This window comes from Hyposmocoma kahamanoa, unplaced genomic scaffold (assembly GCF_003589595.1).
Source record: "Hyposmocoma kahamanoa isolate Upper Pololo Valley unplaced genomic scaffold, ASM358959v1 120, whole genome shotgun sequence".
Classification (NCBI taxonomy): Eukaryota; Metazoa; Arthropoda; class Insecta; order Lepidoptera; family Cosmopterigidae; genus Hyposmocoma; species Hyposmocoma kahamanoa.
Genome location: NW_020653415.1, coordinates 964242 through 981136, shown reverse-complemented (window position 1 = coordinate 981136; position 16895 = coordinate 964242). Strand labels below are relative to the sequence as shown.

General features: G+C 37.2%; 1 protein-coding gene across 2 annotated transcripts in view; it reads right to left on the bottom strand.

Moving 5' to 3' along the window:
- Positions 1-2036: 2036 nt before the first annotated feature.
- LOC113240148 (ectonucleoside triphosphate diphosphohydrolase 5-like) overlaps positions 2037-16895 on the bottom strand; it is a 20998-nt gene continuing 6139 nt past the window's right edge. For both annotated transcript variants that reach the window (XM_026477377.1, XM_026477378.1), the window contains exons 2-10: positions 15930-16015; positions 12876-13010; positions 9489-9735; positions 7704-7795; positions 6464-6620; positions 5672-5824; positions 4822-4997; positions 2928-3100; positions 2037-2261 (exon numbers count right to left, since the gene is read on the bottom strand). In XM_026477377.1, the coding sequence (XP_026333162.1) occupies positions 2115-2261; positions 2928-3100; positions 4822-4997; positions 5672-5824; positions 6464-6620; positions 7704-7795; positions 9489-9735; positions 12876-13010; positions 15930-15999 (1350 nt within the window). In that variant the 5' untranslated portion in view covers positions 16000-16015 and the 3' untranslated portion in view covers positions 2037-2114. The remainder of the gene's footprint in view (positions 2262-2927; positions 3101-4821; positions 4998-5671; positions 5825-6463; positions 6621-7703; positions 7796-9488; positions 9736-12875; positions 13011-15929; positions 16016-16895) is intronic.

Sequence of the window (16895 nt, the reverse complement as noted above, 5' to 3'; positions counted from 1 at the left end):
GTCGGTTTGTTTGAAAAAACAAATATACGCGATTTAAATTCGGAAAAATAGTTTCATTTACTATAAACAAAGACACTTAAATATAAAGACAATTTGTGTGGTGCCAGTTGCGCTAACAACAGGATTAGTAACTTAGTATTTGCTAGAAAACGCAATGCGTTCCAAACACTGATTTCAATTTATTCATTTATTTATTGCAATAAATAAGGACGAGGTAAGTGAGGAGAAGGCTCAAATTAATAAATCTATTTCGAGTGCAGGGATTTTTTTTATAATATCAAGTAACAAGACAAATAAATTGTGCGGCTGGTGGTAAGCAACACGCATATCCATAAGAAAGTGATATTCAGAGTCTTTAATCGCAAATACCTCACAGTCACTGCGCCCCTCACTCTGAGACATAAGTTGACAAGTCCATGTGCCTGTAATTTCACCAGCACCCCAACCCTTCAAAATTTAAACGACTAATGCTCACATTACTGCTTGGATCAATCGATATTAAGATCTTTATTTCAGTCATCTGTCTTTATTAAATAAAAGTGATTACCGATTGTTTTCATAATTGAGGTAAATTAAGTCAATAATAAAGATAAGTCTTTAAAAAATGTAATTAATGAAATGACGCTCATCTGTCTGTGTCTGCACATAAGGGTACAAAATAAAATTAGTCACATTTGAGTATCACAGTGTATTATTATGTATTTTTGTAACAATTAGAATGAACCTTAGAATAATAACGCATAGAATGATAGTTTCATATCAAACGAACTGTCACAAGTGAGGCAAAAATCAAATTCATGTAGGCTAGTTTTAGTAGTAGGTTAATTTTCGGTTTTAGTGAAAATTTATATAAAAAAACAAGTTGAAACGCGTTACTTCCTTGTGGAATGTGATGTTAGTATCTATTTTATGTTTGTCTGACGTATTTTTACACTCATTTACCGTACATTTCGTCATTTTTAGCTAAAATTCTTGATCTGTTCGCGGTGCAAGTTGACCTTGAGCACTGAAGGCCCGCCCGCTCGTGTAGGCCCATTGGGCGCGCTTCAATTTGCCTCACTTAGCGTGTGCGGACTAGGTTTCTATGCGTTATTATTCTAAGGAATGAACTATGAATTTCGCAAATTAATCCTCAGTACATAAACGGCCACGAAACTATACGACCTTCGCAAACACGCTATGGAGGTCCGCCATATTGGATTTGTAAAGGGAACAAACATTGCTCGTACATAAGCAGATTATGTAGCAGTAATTTTTTTCTTCGTACATTAAAGTCCGCCATATTGGTTAATAAATGGAACTATGTAGCAGGAATGATTTTTCCTCTCCCAGTGCTGATAATGTAACTTTTAATTGCGTTACTTTGTATTCCCAAAATGTCGAAATTATGATTGCATAGGCAATAAACTCTTAATGTAATTAATATAAATATGATCTGGTCCTGGTTTCGCCGCAATTGCCGCCATGACGTAATGGTAGGCCAATCCAAGAGGCCAGTCTACACCATAACTGTTACCAATGTCGTTATATAGCTGAAAATAATATTTTTCAATCACAAACTTCGTTTGTGATACCCTTGCCACAGACTGCATGCATATAGGAAGGTACAGTACGCTCTGAAAAGAGTTACCTTCACCTCTCCCGATCATCTTGCGAATCTGGGTTGCGATCATATTCACCCTGACTGAGCCCTACGTTCCCTTTCCATATCGCGGTCATCTTTAAGATCAGGCGCAAGTACACGCCGTAAATATTTAACTGTTTTACCTTCTGCAGGTCTAAATAAAGTTTTTTGAAGTTTTTGTATTAGAAACAATTAGAAAATGATATTGATCAGAAACAAAATTCATGTTATATATGTATAGTGAAGGAACGATATTTCAATTCATTGTTACTAATTCCTATGGTATTTTTGCGCCAGTTAAAAGTAGACTTAGTGTCTGGAAAATCAAAGGAATAATTACTTTGTGGGACAAAATTAAGACACAATAAAAATAAAAATACATTGTATTAATATTATTACTATGAAGCAAATTACAAGCACTGATTGAATCTCGCATTACCGATAGCAACTTTATGTTCCACTGAAAAATATACGATGATCCTCAATTGTTTTATTTTCTCCTTTTGGCCAATATGCTCCTAATAAATTTGTCGTAGACGTTTGCGGGACCAGGCTGCGCAGTAATCGCCGCCATCACGTAATTGTAGGCGATTCCTAGAGACCACTCTACGCCATATCCATCAATATCATTGTACACCTGAAACGTTAATGTTTTTTAATTTAAAATTACTGTAAACTTAAAAGTGAATGTAAATTACTTTGCTACTCCGTGAACCCAGTGATGTTTAAAGTGCACAAAAGGAGTAGGGTACTGGGTAATTTTCTAGTTACTTTTGGCTACCTAATTTCGGTGTGTCAATGTCGATCAGACGCCTACAGATTAGCACGATTTTGTCGATCATAACTGTCGATCGGTATGATGTTTCCAGACAGAAATTTTGCCGCATCTTTACTTGTAAAGCTGCGAGTACACTTACTGTACACTGTATATATAGTATTTGCAGTTTTATAAACAAACCTGCGGCAAAATTTCTGTCTCAAAACACATCATATCGATCGACAGTGTCGAGCAAATCTGTAGGCACCCAATCGACATTGTACACAGTAACGATCGACAATGTCGAGCAAATCTATAGGCACCTTTACAACCAGAAACAAAGATCTGCAACGGGCACATAAAGATATTCGTAAGATCTGCTAATTCGTTCCGTAGCTTAGTTGGGATAGTGATAGATAATTTATAGTTGTATAGTATATATAGATAATAAATAGCTGGTTAGAGTCAAGGAATTTTGTTTTTTGTTTGTTCGACCTTTGTAAATATTATTGAAGAGGAAAGTATCCGGGATGCAATCCAACTCACATTAATCTTAGTACTCTCATCAAACCCGTAACCATCCTGCAGCAGGGATACGATAAAGACGGCGTCAAAACAACGCCAAGGTCTCTTCTCATCAGATGTAGCACATCCACCACTTGGACCCATCGCGTGTTCCATTATCTGAAGAATAGATATCTCGCCACTTTCGTCTGGAGCTGAAATATAAACACTGACATTAAAGCATACTAGAGAGACAGAACTTTTATTTATTACTTATAAAAGGTAACGTAAAGGTAAGGTTAATTTGATATTTGTATTTTTGTGGCATTATCTGAGAGCGTAATTGTACAGTTTTTCAACATGAATACTGACAAAAATGGTCGTCGTGATTGCAAAAAGTTACCAAATCAAGTTTTTTTTTACGTGCGTTTACAAGTACATTATCAAGTCTCAAGAAAAACTACGAAAGGAAAAGGCGGCCTTACCTCTGAAAATCGTAGTAGTAGCATAAATACATGCCTTATAAGACTAACATACATAATAATACAATAAAAACACTACTGACTAATTATTATTTACACGTATTGTCTGCGACGTGTGACGCAACGTGGGTGTCCGATAGCCGGCCTCGGAAACGTTGGTACATGACCCCCTTCGGCCAAAACTCATCTTTCATGAAGGTCGACAGATGTCGAGTTGGTACTCTCACCACAAATGAATTAAAATTTACATAGTGACGGAACACCAACTACTCGACCCTCAGGGTAGCATTGGCTTCACCCGTATATACTCCACAATGTCGGCAGACTTTGTGGAGTAATGAAGCCGCGTGACACGTATAACAACGTCGTCGGTATCGCTGGACGCAGTAAATGATTAGGGCCTGACGGGGCGGTGCCATTAAGGTTACGGTTGGTGTACTTCTTCCTTTCCAACTTTTTTAAACCGTCATCGGTTCGAAAAGGTGGAAATCACATTTAAGAAATTTGTTCTAACAAAACAGTAAATCTTTACGCTGGTCGTAATTTGCGGTTTTTTAACATATCATAGAGGGTTTATGATACGTGTGTAGATAAAATACCTACCTATAATATATGTAGATATTTAATAAATATATTATATTTATACTTCTACATATATACGTACTACATATATGTATATTTATATTGAGAGGGGTCCTGAATTCCGTACCGTTTTGCGTATCATGCTATGCTAGCTATGTAATGAAGCGGAGCATTCATGTCATTTGCTGTAGTAACCGAAGCTGTACCCATCATCATTATCATCAACAGCCTATCGCAGTCCACTGCTGGACATAGGTCTATCCCAATGCGTACCATTTCGCTCGGTTCTCGGCTCGTAGTGGATGCCATGGACACACACATAGACAACCACAGAATGACACCCAAACTCACGAGAGAAATAAATGTAGGCCACACATATATTTCTCTGGGACCTCTGCGTGGCAGACCAGCATGGTAACAGTTCGGCCATGGCGGCAATTAAAATAGTTTTTAAACATTGTAATTCCGCTAACTACCTAATTGCATAATGTTTACGATATATTAGATAAAAATCGAAGCATGACAACGACTTCATGTGAAACAATTTTTTTTTTATAATATCAAGTGACGGGACGAACAAGTCGTGCGCCTGATGGTAAGCTACACGCCTGTCCATAACAGTTGCAGTGTCACTCAAAATTTTAAATAACAAAAATCTTAATTAACACTACTACCACTGCGCCCGTCACCCTGAGACATAAGTTGACAAGTCCCGTGTGCCTGTAATCTCACCAGCACCCTTACCTTCAAAACCGGAACAGTAATGATGATATAACTGCTTGGCGGCAGAAATAGGTAAGATGGCAGTACTTCCCCCGACGAACTCTTTCACTAGGAGCTCTAGTGCTACTGATACAATATTAATATCTTACTAATAAATCCTTCGTCGTTGGAAAAATGGTAAAAGTATCCCATGGCGGCGACGCCGTTCTCTGTAGGGACCTTCTCGACGTTAGTAGATTTCATCGTAACTTTGATGTACCGCTGAACTATCTCACGACATCGCGCAAAAACTGCCTCTGGACTCAAACCCTTACGAGACGTTCCGCTAAAAAAGAATAATAACACTAACCAAGTCTCCGTAAGCAAGGTTTCAGGTATCAAAATGAATAGATTTCGCGTCTTCAAAACAAGTAACCTCAAATATTTTCCTCGGTCTTACCATGTTTAAGGCATGCAAACTGGTTACTCGGTTAACCGATCTAACCGGGTAATCATCAATTTTAGAAACTGGTTTTCAGCTAACAAAATACCGGGATTTTCGGGATTTTCTGTTTTCATTTAAAACTAATATCATTTATTTTATTTTAAAGGTACACAAACAGAATGTAATCATCACATGGTAACAGATACAGTTTGATACATTAATAACCTAGACCACATTCCAAAAACAGTGTACACAGCATGATAAAATAAGTCTTAGTATTAGGTTAGTGTAAAACTACAAATCATGATATAGCGATTAATAATGACAAGTAAGCACTAACTAAATACTAGGAACTTGACTACACTGCAGCGACAGCGTCCGTAAAATGGGTGCAGGTAACCTTTGGGTAGCAGTATAGCAATAACAACTTCAAAAAAATCTTTGTGGTTTGATGTTTTCCTTCACGGGCAGTGTTGTCGCTTTAGCGACTTAATCGCTAGGTTCAGTAAATTTTACGGATGTTTAACAAGGTTTACTACAAATTGTTATCTATTTGTATTTCTATACCGACCTACCTGACTTTCACAAGCTGGCCAAAAAAATTAAATTCATGCTCGCACAAAGCAGGGTCTAGGCACACGGACAAATACAGCTCCTGTGGTTCAGGATGACCAGACTCCAATTGAAGGGAACCGAAACGAGCTGCTCCTATACCCTGTCCGATGAAACTGAAATTGAGTATAAAATTTTAATGATGTTATGTCTCAAAACAGAAATATCCAATATTTTAGTTACATATTCTGTCTTACGTTTATACTATAGAAGCAAGAAAACTAAAATGTGCGCAGTCTGTAATGAAAGTGACCATCACAGAATAGTGATGGATGGCAAAGCAAAATAAACCACGAAAGAAAAATCTTTATCCATTATTTATTATTAACTTTGCTCATGCAAAGGAAACCGTTTGTTCTGTGCAGTTGAACAAGCAAGAAAGATGCAAAGGCATGATGACACCATAAGAATATCAGTTGAGTTAGGATTGTGAAGAGGCCACGAGCAGCGTAAAGCTGACTCGATGCTAAACGTCACGAGATGAAGGCCCTTAATTACGTTGGTGGCGTACTCATGTGCCCTCAACGTGCACGATGCTCGTCGTGAAGATTGGCTCATAAGTCATCTTCATCAACCCAACTAGGACTCAAAGTGGCCACTATGAGCGTACACGGTCGGGTAGATAGATAAATTGCAAGTGTATGTGACCGGTTTGACAAAAGTTGATAAAGGTGACTTGGAAAAGAATGTGATAGCGTTAGAGGAAACTTAAAAAGCAATGTCGCTGAATGTATAGTGTTTAAATAAAAAACTACCTGTGAGAGAAAAGTGTAGTGCTGAAAACAGCAGGTCGTATAAATATGTCATTGGCTGAATATTTGTTTATGTCGTCGTTGTTCACCGCGTAAGTTACTTGAGCTGACGCTCCGCCTATTTCTAATGATGTCATTGCTGTACCCTTTCCGAGATTATCTAGATAAATCATTTATTAGTTAATGCAGTTAACAATACAAACTAAAGCATTATGCGTCAGATCATTATAATGGGCCCACTTTTGCTACTTTTCTCATCAGTTGTGTGTCTATAGATTGTCAATGGTAGGATTTTGTACATTTGGTATTCTGCAAGTTTCGTAGTGGCTAACCATCAAGCTACTATCCAACTACCATTGCAATTTAATGGTATTCTGCTCTTCAATGGCTTCACTACGTCGATGGCATAGTTTACTAATTGTTACTATCATGTCAAGTTTTAGTAAGGCAACATCGATTATTAGTGACTGAAGACTTAAACTGAAGGATCTTATACTGAAGATTTAAATCGAAACATTTTATACTGAAGAAAAGAGAAGCTAATTACTAGGCAGTATGGTCTCTGACCGTCGCCTGTTCCATGCGGAACTAAGGAAAACAAAAAAAAAATAATGCCGTCATTGCCATTCACTGCACTTTGTTGAGATTCAAGTGTATTCCCAATCTCGTGACCAAATATCAAACATAGGCATAAAGATTTATAAAGAAGAAGACATCCCCCGCCTCTTGCCATCTTTACTGCAGAATACGAAGACTTATGAATACATATGTATATGCATATATTCTTTTCACCATTGGAGAGATATAGATACCTTCAAACAAATACCTGAAATATATTCAATGAAGAAAGTCTCAGACACACTATTTAAAAAGATATGGAAAAAAGTCGTTGAAGATTGGCTTGATGGATTTATTTGGACGCCGTAAAACTAATATTAAAAAAAAGAGATTCAAGTGCCAAGATTGATTCAATGTTTTAGCAGAATAACAAATATTATCATAATTGCAATTCAATGTCTGTGGGTTTTTAATGGAATTACTGTGACCAGTGGTTTCAAAATTGCGGTTTTGGAACTCTGAGCTTTTACACAAATATATTTAAGATTAAACAGGTATCTTCTGAATGAAATCGCGTCTCAGTAGTGATTATTTTGTCATATTTGGGCTCGTTTTGACCTTGAAGCCTAGATAGAAAGAGCAAACCACTTAATAAAATAAAGGAATGATCTTTTCCCACACTCACCAGTCAGCAAGTTAACCGCATACCACATGCAGATACCCTCGTCTGACTCCTTTAGTATTTTGACACTATTTTCGTTCACTGGATAGCCAAGGCTGAAAATATAACTTCTTCAAACAGTGCCTACTATACCAATGTTTTTGGTATATATTGCATTGTATGTTTATTGACTGAAAGGGATCACTACGTCTTTTCTAACTTTATCTATTGAAGGACAATGGCTAAATTATGTAAAAATGATAAAAGAAGTTAACATTCCAGAAGATACTCTGCGACGCTGAGTAAAAAAACTTTCATAAGTTCTCTCAGGTGGCGTCATGGCATAAAAGCCTTTTAAAACCCAAAGATTGGCAACGATAAAGTAGAGAGAAGTTCGTAAAGATCTGCTCATGTCGTAACTCAGCGGGCCGAGCGGGAACCACGTTGAGGCGACAGACGTTGGTTCGAATCCAGTCGGGTCAAAGGAAGTTTTACTTGCGTTTCTTGTATCAATAATAATACTCTGGAATATTAAAAATTTTACCACAACGAAACTTAAAGTAGTCAATTTTAATAACATTGACCTAGCAACAAATGAACGTCGGGTCTAATAAACAAAAACCACGAAAAAAATGGCCGAATTAACCTATACAAACGTAGTGACATGTAACGAAATATAAAAAACTAAAAAATTTAATTTAAATTGTAACGTCAGTGCAGTACTGCCTAATTTTGCTTGCAACAATTTAAGGACCCAAAAACACCATATTCAGCTTCTACTGGAAATTTAACAAAATGCACCATACTTAGCTTCGACTGAAAATTACTTGAACACAAGAGTGATGGAGTAGCCTTTATCGTAAATATTAATAAATTTTTTTATATATTAAGATGTCGAATTTTGTACAAATTCACTTAAAGAATTTAATAAACAGTTGGGCAGATACATACATACAAATATTACTACAAGTGTGAAAATAACAAGTGTGTAAATGCACCGATATTCCAACTAAACGTAAACTCAAATATCCGTAATCCCGAAAACCGATTTATAATAAAACCGCTTTCGTGTAATTTTAGTGCTTTTCACAAAGACAAAATTAGTTTTTATTTTGTAATCTTTCTAAAAAAAATACATTTAACATTATGAAAAGTCGAGGTAACGTTATTTCGGGCAAATGTATTTTCTGATTTCTAATAGGTAATCCCAAGCCGTAAAACGAGCACAACAATATTTTGTTAGTTATTGCAAACGTTTGATTAAAAATCATTTTAAAAATAAGATTAAAATTAAAGCGACTCTGTAGTTTCTTTGTTGTAAATATTTCAATCGCTTGTGGTTCGAACAATTGAAAATGACCAAGAAGTTTATATATAAGCTTCTTGAAATTGACACAATGGGTCTCTTTCCATCTTTTGCGCACGCAATGTGTAGAAAAAGACAGTTAGCTATTTGATTATTTTGTGTGCTTTTGTAATTTATATTTACGATTCATTTATATATAAATTAAATACTATAAAACTGTACAAAATAACATTTTTAAATGAGAACTATGATAACACAATATATTTGTTTAGTGAAAATATGGTACAAAACCCTGTTTTTACACTTTGCTGCAGTAATTTTTACAAGTTATTATTATATGGTACTGCATGATTGGCAACCGCGCTGACACTCGAACAAACTAAGACTGTTGCGCGATTGACGCTCTGTATGTGATTTTAACGCCCTATAGATGCGGACACTTTTAAGCGCGAACCCGATGTCGATTTATTGGTAGGTCAATGTTTAATAAAGAATAAACTTACTCAGAAATAGCTTCACGAATATGCTTTATCAGTGTATCAGCTTTGTTTTCAGGTAATACTCTCAAACCAGCTGTCGCACGTACTATCAAAGGAGTCACTGCTTTCATTTCCTTTGGTACAAATACATCTGCCGCTTTTATCAAATCAACAATGGCCTTTGCACCTACTTTTGGTATATCCGCATAACTCGAGAGTCCAGGTTTTATGGCAGCGTATAGTTCATCATCTATGTTTAGGTTTTCAGAATCTGAAAAGAAGAATTCATCCGAAAGATCTCTACCTCCACTGGATTGTGAATCGCGATAATATATAATGTTCTAGGTAAGTACCGCCAAGTTTAATTATTGTCTAATCTAAAATGTACAAACAGATCCATTACAGATACATTTTAATAGATACGATCTTAGAAACCAAAAAAGCCGTGATAGCCTGAAGATCTAACCTACTGCCTCTCAAGCAGAAGCCGTGGGTTCGAATCCAGCCTCGCATCTCTGAGTTTTTCGGAATTGATGTGCGAAATGTAAGTTGAAATTGAGTATTTCGGGGAAAAAAACACCGTGAGAAAACCTGCACGTCAAAGAAGGTTTACAACCCTCCAAAAACGTGTTAAGTTCCCCACCAGCATGACGCACTATGGCCTTATCCCTCGCTTAAGAGGAGACCCGTGCCCGGCAGTGGGACGTATAGATAGGTTGATGATGAACAATTGTCCGACTTTGTGCAATAGAGATAGGCAAACAGTAATAATAATAATAATAATAATAATAATAACACACATTCATAGAGAAACTCACACACATTGACCACCACAAATTACACCCAACTCACGAGAGAAATTAATATTTCTCCCGAGCCGGGAATCAAAACCGGGACCTCTGCGTGGCAGACAAGTATTGTAACCGTTCGGCAATGGAGGCAGTTATAGTCCTCTTAATATATGTTTCATCACACTTACTTATACTTAGGTAATACTGAAAGCTTCGGAATTCTGATAAGTAAGACCAGATATTATGTTTATAATAGATTTATTGTTTTTCAAAGTATATGCCCTCGCTATTCACACACTGTTGCATTCGTTGGATCCATTGTGAAAAACAGTGGGATCAGTCTTCCGTAGGGATCTCTTTCACCGCCTCTTTCTGGCTTGTAAATCGTAAACCTCTAAGTTTGTCTTTGACTTTTGGAAATAAAAAGAGTCGCATGGTGCAAGGTCTGGGCTGTATAACGGATGGGTCATTAGTTCCACATTTGAGGCCTTCAAATATGCATTCATTATGTTAGCGAAATGTGCAGAGGCATTGTCGTGATGAATTGCGATATTGCTTCGAGAACGCTTTTTGCGAACTTTTTCTAACGCTCTGGGCAAGCAGGTGTTCACATACCAATCTGCCGTACTATCCTTTGGTCTTCAAATGCTACGTAGTGTAATGTCCTGATTTGCCCGAAGAAAGACGCAACCATTTTCCTACCAGTGCTCCGACCTTTCTTAACTTTCGTCGGCAAATCTTCAAAAGGAAAGACCCATTGTGCGGACTGGCTTTTTCTTTCCGGTTCAAAGCAGTACACTCAGGTTTCGTCAGCTGTCACGATATTATATACAGCCAATGATTGTCCTCCATTAAACTTTTTTTATCATTTTAAGGCACCACTATGCACGCAGTCGTTTCTGGTAATCACGCGGTATCCATCGATTGTAAAGTTCCGAACCTTCAGATGCACATGCGATATCTTTTGCACCGACGACATGGGGCTTCATCACCAAATGCCAATTGAAGTCTCTGACAATTCTCGTGTTGACTTAAGTCAAATCATGGAGCGAAAATTTTCACCAGTGAAATTCTTAGAGGATGGAAAAAAATGAACTAAAATTCATTGTAATAGCGACTCACAGTTTTCAAAACGACGCCATAATGAAAAACAAATGACAGTCTCATTACTCACAGAGAGTTCCTTCTTCAAATTACATATTTGTTTTTTTTTCTTTGACAAGTATACAGTTCCAGAAACTTTCTATATACCCCACGTATAAGTAGCAGTAAAACTAGGCTGTATTCATATCTTACGATCGAAAAGCGGTTATGATAATGACTAAGCGGTAAGGTTTTTATTTGTAAGCTCTCGCACTGCCTACAAGAAGAGCGGAAAAACTCGCGCCGGGACCTCAAAATGCAGTTAACTATTTATTTTATTTGTTAGGGTAAATACAGTGGACGTTATTACATGTAACATATTTACAGGCACATATCAACTTATGTGAGGGTGACAGGCGCAGTGGCCTCAGGTCTTTCTTAGTTAAAGCTCTGAGTGGTATTTCAACTGTTATGGATTGGCCCTATCTAGCGACCCGAGAGATAGACTTTTCCGGGGAGACTACGGGCTCCCCGGCAAGACCAGGGTACGGCGGGCGTCCGAGCCAAACCTTCCGCCAGTGATACGCCTTCATGGGCGTCACTGGGGTCCCGGACTTGGGTATGAACTCGACGGGGTTTATGGTTAGCTGCCGAGATGAACATGTTCATCAGGCCCAGTAGCATGTGGCTGGGGCGTTTGTCCCGCGCGCAGCTAGCGATCTTAGTAGCGGTCAATTTGAGGGCCTGAGGCGAAGAGACGCGCGGGATACGTGAGTTGCCCTTTAAGTCGGTAGCTATGTCCGGACATTATCACAAGACTCTGCTGCCTGTCATCTCTGGCACTAGCCCGGAGAGCTAGTAGAGGATGTGCTCGACATCCTCCGGTCCCTCTGGCCGCGTAGGAATTTAGGAACTGGAGAGACGCCGTTCGTTCGGTGTCGGGATGTGATCGTGCCTAACAGCTCCGCCACCAATGAGGAGATTTGGTAGTCGACTTAGAGTCGGCGACTAAGCAGTGATAACCGTTAGTCGCGCAGAGCACGTCGGGAAGTGACCGTGCCTAAAGCTCCGGTACCTATCTGGAAAATAGAGAGTGCTGTACGTGCACCCGGGGCGGCTGACATAAGGCAGTAGCCTTACAGAGAACCGGATAAAGTCCGTGCAAACGGGCTGATCTGGAGTTAGGACCTGACTTAGATGGGCCCTGTGCGGGCTCGCTCGCACAGGTCATAGTGTTTTTCCCGAACAACCAAGAGGTTGATAGGGAGAAGCACTATAAACAAACCTTATGTCGAAAGATATGGGCCTGTTATGGATTGGCATGTCGCTTGCCACCGGGTGCACGACATGTGCGTTCCATCACTTGGATAAAAAAAATTCTTATATTATATGCCACACGGCGATTACAAATATTCGCCTTGGAATATCCTTGTGTTCGTAATTGATTACTCATTGCCCCTATAACACAATGTACTGCAAACTCTTACAACTCTCTCCAACAAAAAGTAACTGTGACTTAACCAAACTATTTACTCACCGATCCTACGATATCCTTTAGGCAGAATGAATTTGTAAGCATGTAACCTGGAACCGCTGGAACCGCAATCCACCACCACCACATAGTAAATGTCTTTGTAGTCATAGTCTTGGCCTATTTTATTCACTAACATTCCTGGAAAAATCATAATCTCGTAAGTAAAAGTAGTTGACATTTTTTACAGCCCTACCTTTTTTTTAAGCGTTGTATGCCTCACGGGCGGAACAATAATTACAAACGTTCGGGCCTCGGCATCGGCACAGTATAATAAATGTAAGTAGGATAATTGATATGACAAAGGCTTATGATAAAGTTTCCCATGACATTCTTCTGAAAACAATTTTATGACAGTGGTATTAGAGGTGACGCCTTTAAATGGTTATACACCTACTTAAAAAATAGAATACAGTACGTACAAGTTGAGAGTCAAAACACAAATACGGGGGAAACAAATACATAAAGGTCAAATAAAGTTTATATAAACTCATTGACTTACAATTATATTGACGTCGGGTCCGCGCTAAAAAGTGTCCGAACTTATAGAGCGTTAAAATCGTATACAGAGCGTCATTCACGCTTTAGTCTTCGTTTGTTCGACTGACAGCGAAGCAAGCAAAATTAGACAGTACTGCGATGACATTACAATTTAAATTCAACGTTTAAGCTTGTTCATATTCCTTTACATGTCACTACGTTTAAATAGGTTGACTTGGGACATTTTTTTCGTGGTTTTTGTATTAGACCCGTCGTCCATTTATTTGTAAGTCAATGTATAAACTCCTCAATTTCCCAGGGTAGTGTACTGGGATGTATTCTATTTATATTATACATAAATGACTTACCTAAACAGATACACACACCATGTACTTTATTTGCAGACGATATCTCCCTTATTTTCAAGTATAACAAAAACTTCAACATACTTTTTGAACAGACATTTAAAAACGTAACGAACTGGCTTAGCAAACACAACTTAGAAATAAATTATAATAAGACGAAAATTATAGAATTTAGACCACGACAAAAGTCAGACTTAGGATTAAATTTATGTGTAAACAAACGATAAAAATTTTGAGAAAGTGACTACAAGTAGTTTCCTAGGAATAGAAATTGACTCACATATTGATTGGAAATCACATGTACAAAAAATTAAGATGAAAATCTCCCAATTCACCTACGCTTTACACGAATTAAAATGTGTCACAAATTAAAAACAGCTTTGTCAGCCTATTACGGGTATGCGTTTGCATGGTTAAATTACGGCTTGATACTATGGGGAAACAGTACCCAGGTGAATGATCTCCTTATTCTACAAAAAAAGTGTGTACGTATCATCACGAATATCAAACAGATGGAATCTTTTCGACCACATTTTAAAAAATTACAAATATTAACCCTACTTTCTATGTACATATTTGAAATGGCTAAATTTATTAGAAAAAATAGTGAACTATTCATTAGTGCTGTACCCACTTCTATAAAACTGTCTAGATACATGAATATATTAAGCCTTCCGCAAAGTACATAAGCATCTATCAGAATAGTCCGTATTATAATGCGATAAAGATTCACAATAAACTACCCGAATACCTTAAGATGTGAGACAAATTACAGAAATTTCACTAAAAAATTAAAAATTGACAAGTGATATTATAACTTAAATGAATTTTATATAGACAAACTTGCGTAGTTTTTGGTTAAATTATGTTGTTTTATGTATTTGACGAAGGCGGATGATGGATAACTGACATGTTATTTTAATCTAATATTTTGTAATGTGTGAACAATAATGTGAGCCAAAATGTGGCGACTAAGTGCCATACCCCTGAGGGGTGTCATAGCAATAAGTACTAACCTAATGGAACGTGTATTGTTATGACTTGCATTTGAAATAAATAAATAAACTCCCGCCTGTTCAGCGCGTAAGTACCTACACTTCGCTCGGAGCGTAGTTGTACCTACAGGTTGCAATATAAGTATTAATATTTTTATATCAGCATTGCGAATTTAAAATAGAAATTAAATGCTGAACAATTTTGAATTTGAGGCACTCCTGTTCAAACTACCACAAACAAAAATAAACACATCTGCTATTTGATATCATGTTTTGAACACCGAACGACCGCTTCAATTCTATAATTGACGACGGGTGCGATGCAACGCAAGTGCACTGTGAGATTATGTGAATATGGGCGTCTATACACGGCACGCAGCGGCTATCCACACATACAAGCCGCTCTGCTACGCTTGTATGCTACTTGTGTTATTATACCATGGATACAGCTCAGTTTTTTAATATAGCCTCAGTTCAGAATTTCTTATGTACCGTCCTTGTGACACAATGTCCGAATGAATTATCAGGTTACGAAGACTTACCGCGCTATAGGAAGAGGGCCGCCCGAGCGAATGCTCGCCCGCCTACGCTACGAGGCCGAGATCATATCGGTTCTGTACTCAACAATTTCATTTTTTACAACGTGCCTAAGTTTCAAGTCCCACCATTTATATTTCCTAAATAAGTTAATTCGTCAATGTGAATAATAATTTTGTAAAAAAAAATAAAACTCGTGTTTTACAAATAAACTTACTTAACTTAAACACAACGTTGCAAGCTTTTTTTAACACAAAAGTCTATGCACGTTTTACGTCTATGCACGCCCTTAAACGTTTTTCTAAACGATTTTTTACGCTTCAAACTAAAAAGCGCGTGAGTAAAAAGCGTATTTTCCTAAAAAAGCTACAACGTTTTAAATGTTTAAAAATGGCAGTATGCGGTATTTATTCTAATAATGTATATATTTGATATTATAGTTTATACAATTACTTTATTGATGAGTAGTGTGTTTATTTATAACACTTTCATTACAAGATATTCTTTGGTTGCACCCCCATTCCAACTGTTAAATTTCTAAGATTGCCTGGAAGAAATTTCTACTTAGCAATAAGGCAGCCTGTTGTACATTATCTTACCCTGTGAAACGTACATTATTTCTGTTTTGTCATTGTCATTTTTAATGTGCAATAAAGAATATTTCATTCATTCATTTGTATTACCTGAAATAATTAAAGGAAAGGCGCGTACTAGCGGCGAATGCGTCAATGACACAGCTGTGGTGGCCGTCATTTTTCACCAAAATCAGCTGCAAGAGAATATCTGTTTAATATTTTGCAAAACTGAAATTCATAAATATGTAGGTGATAACCTTGCGCGATTTTTAACATTCTAAAGCAATGTTTGTAAAAACATTTTCATTCCAAAATATATACTTAAGATCCTTTACTCTTATCTACAGAAACATATTTTCGTATCCTGTTATCAATAACTGTAACACAAGGTCAATGACGTCTGGTAAATTTGTAGTATCAGAAATTAATCTACAGAAACGTATTCCATATTTACTAAACAATTTACCTGAGGTTATTGGACTTGAAATTAGAAAAGTAAATTTAAACATCTTTTGTTTCAGCATTTATTGTCAAACTGAGGGTCGTATTCCAGAACTCTACTCAATACTCAAGTCAGGACTTGAGTATTGCAGTGAGCACTGAAAATCATACTCAAGTCCTTGCCGTTTGGGTCGTATTTCCAGTGCTTGAAATCATACTCAAGTCTGCTCAAACCCTGACTTGAGCATTGAGCAGAGTTCTAGAATACGACCCTTAGACTGACTTAGAGTAGATTATTGTTAAAATACATGTTACGAAAAATATAATGTATTATTAGTTTTAAGGTTATGTATATAAAAGCGAGAGTCGTTTGATCCCATAGTCTAACTGAATACTCCGTTTTGTAGAACGATGTACTTTATCTAAGGAGAACTGTAATGTTTTTTAGATGCCCGCGACCACGTCTTAGAATAGTTATATTGAATCTCCATACAAAATTTTATCCCCTATTTTACCCATTTAAGATTTATTTTTGTATTAATTATGTATTAATTTTGTAAAGGACAGTTACTTTTACAAACAAAAAACACACACACACACACACACACACACACACACACACACACACACACA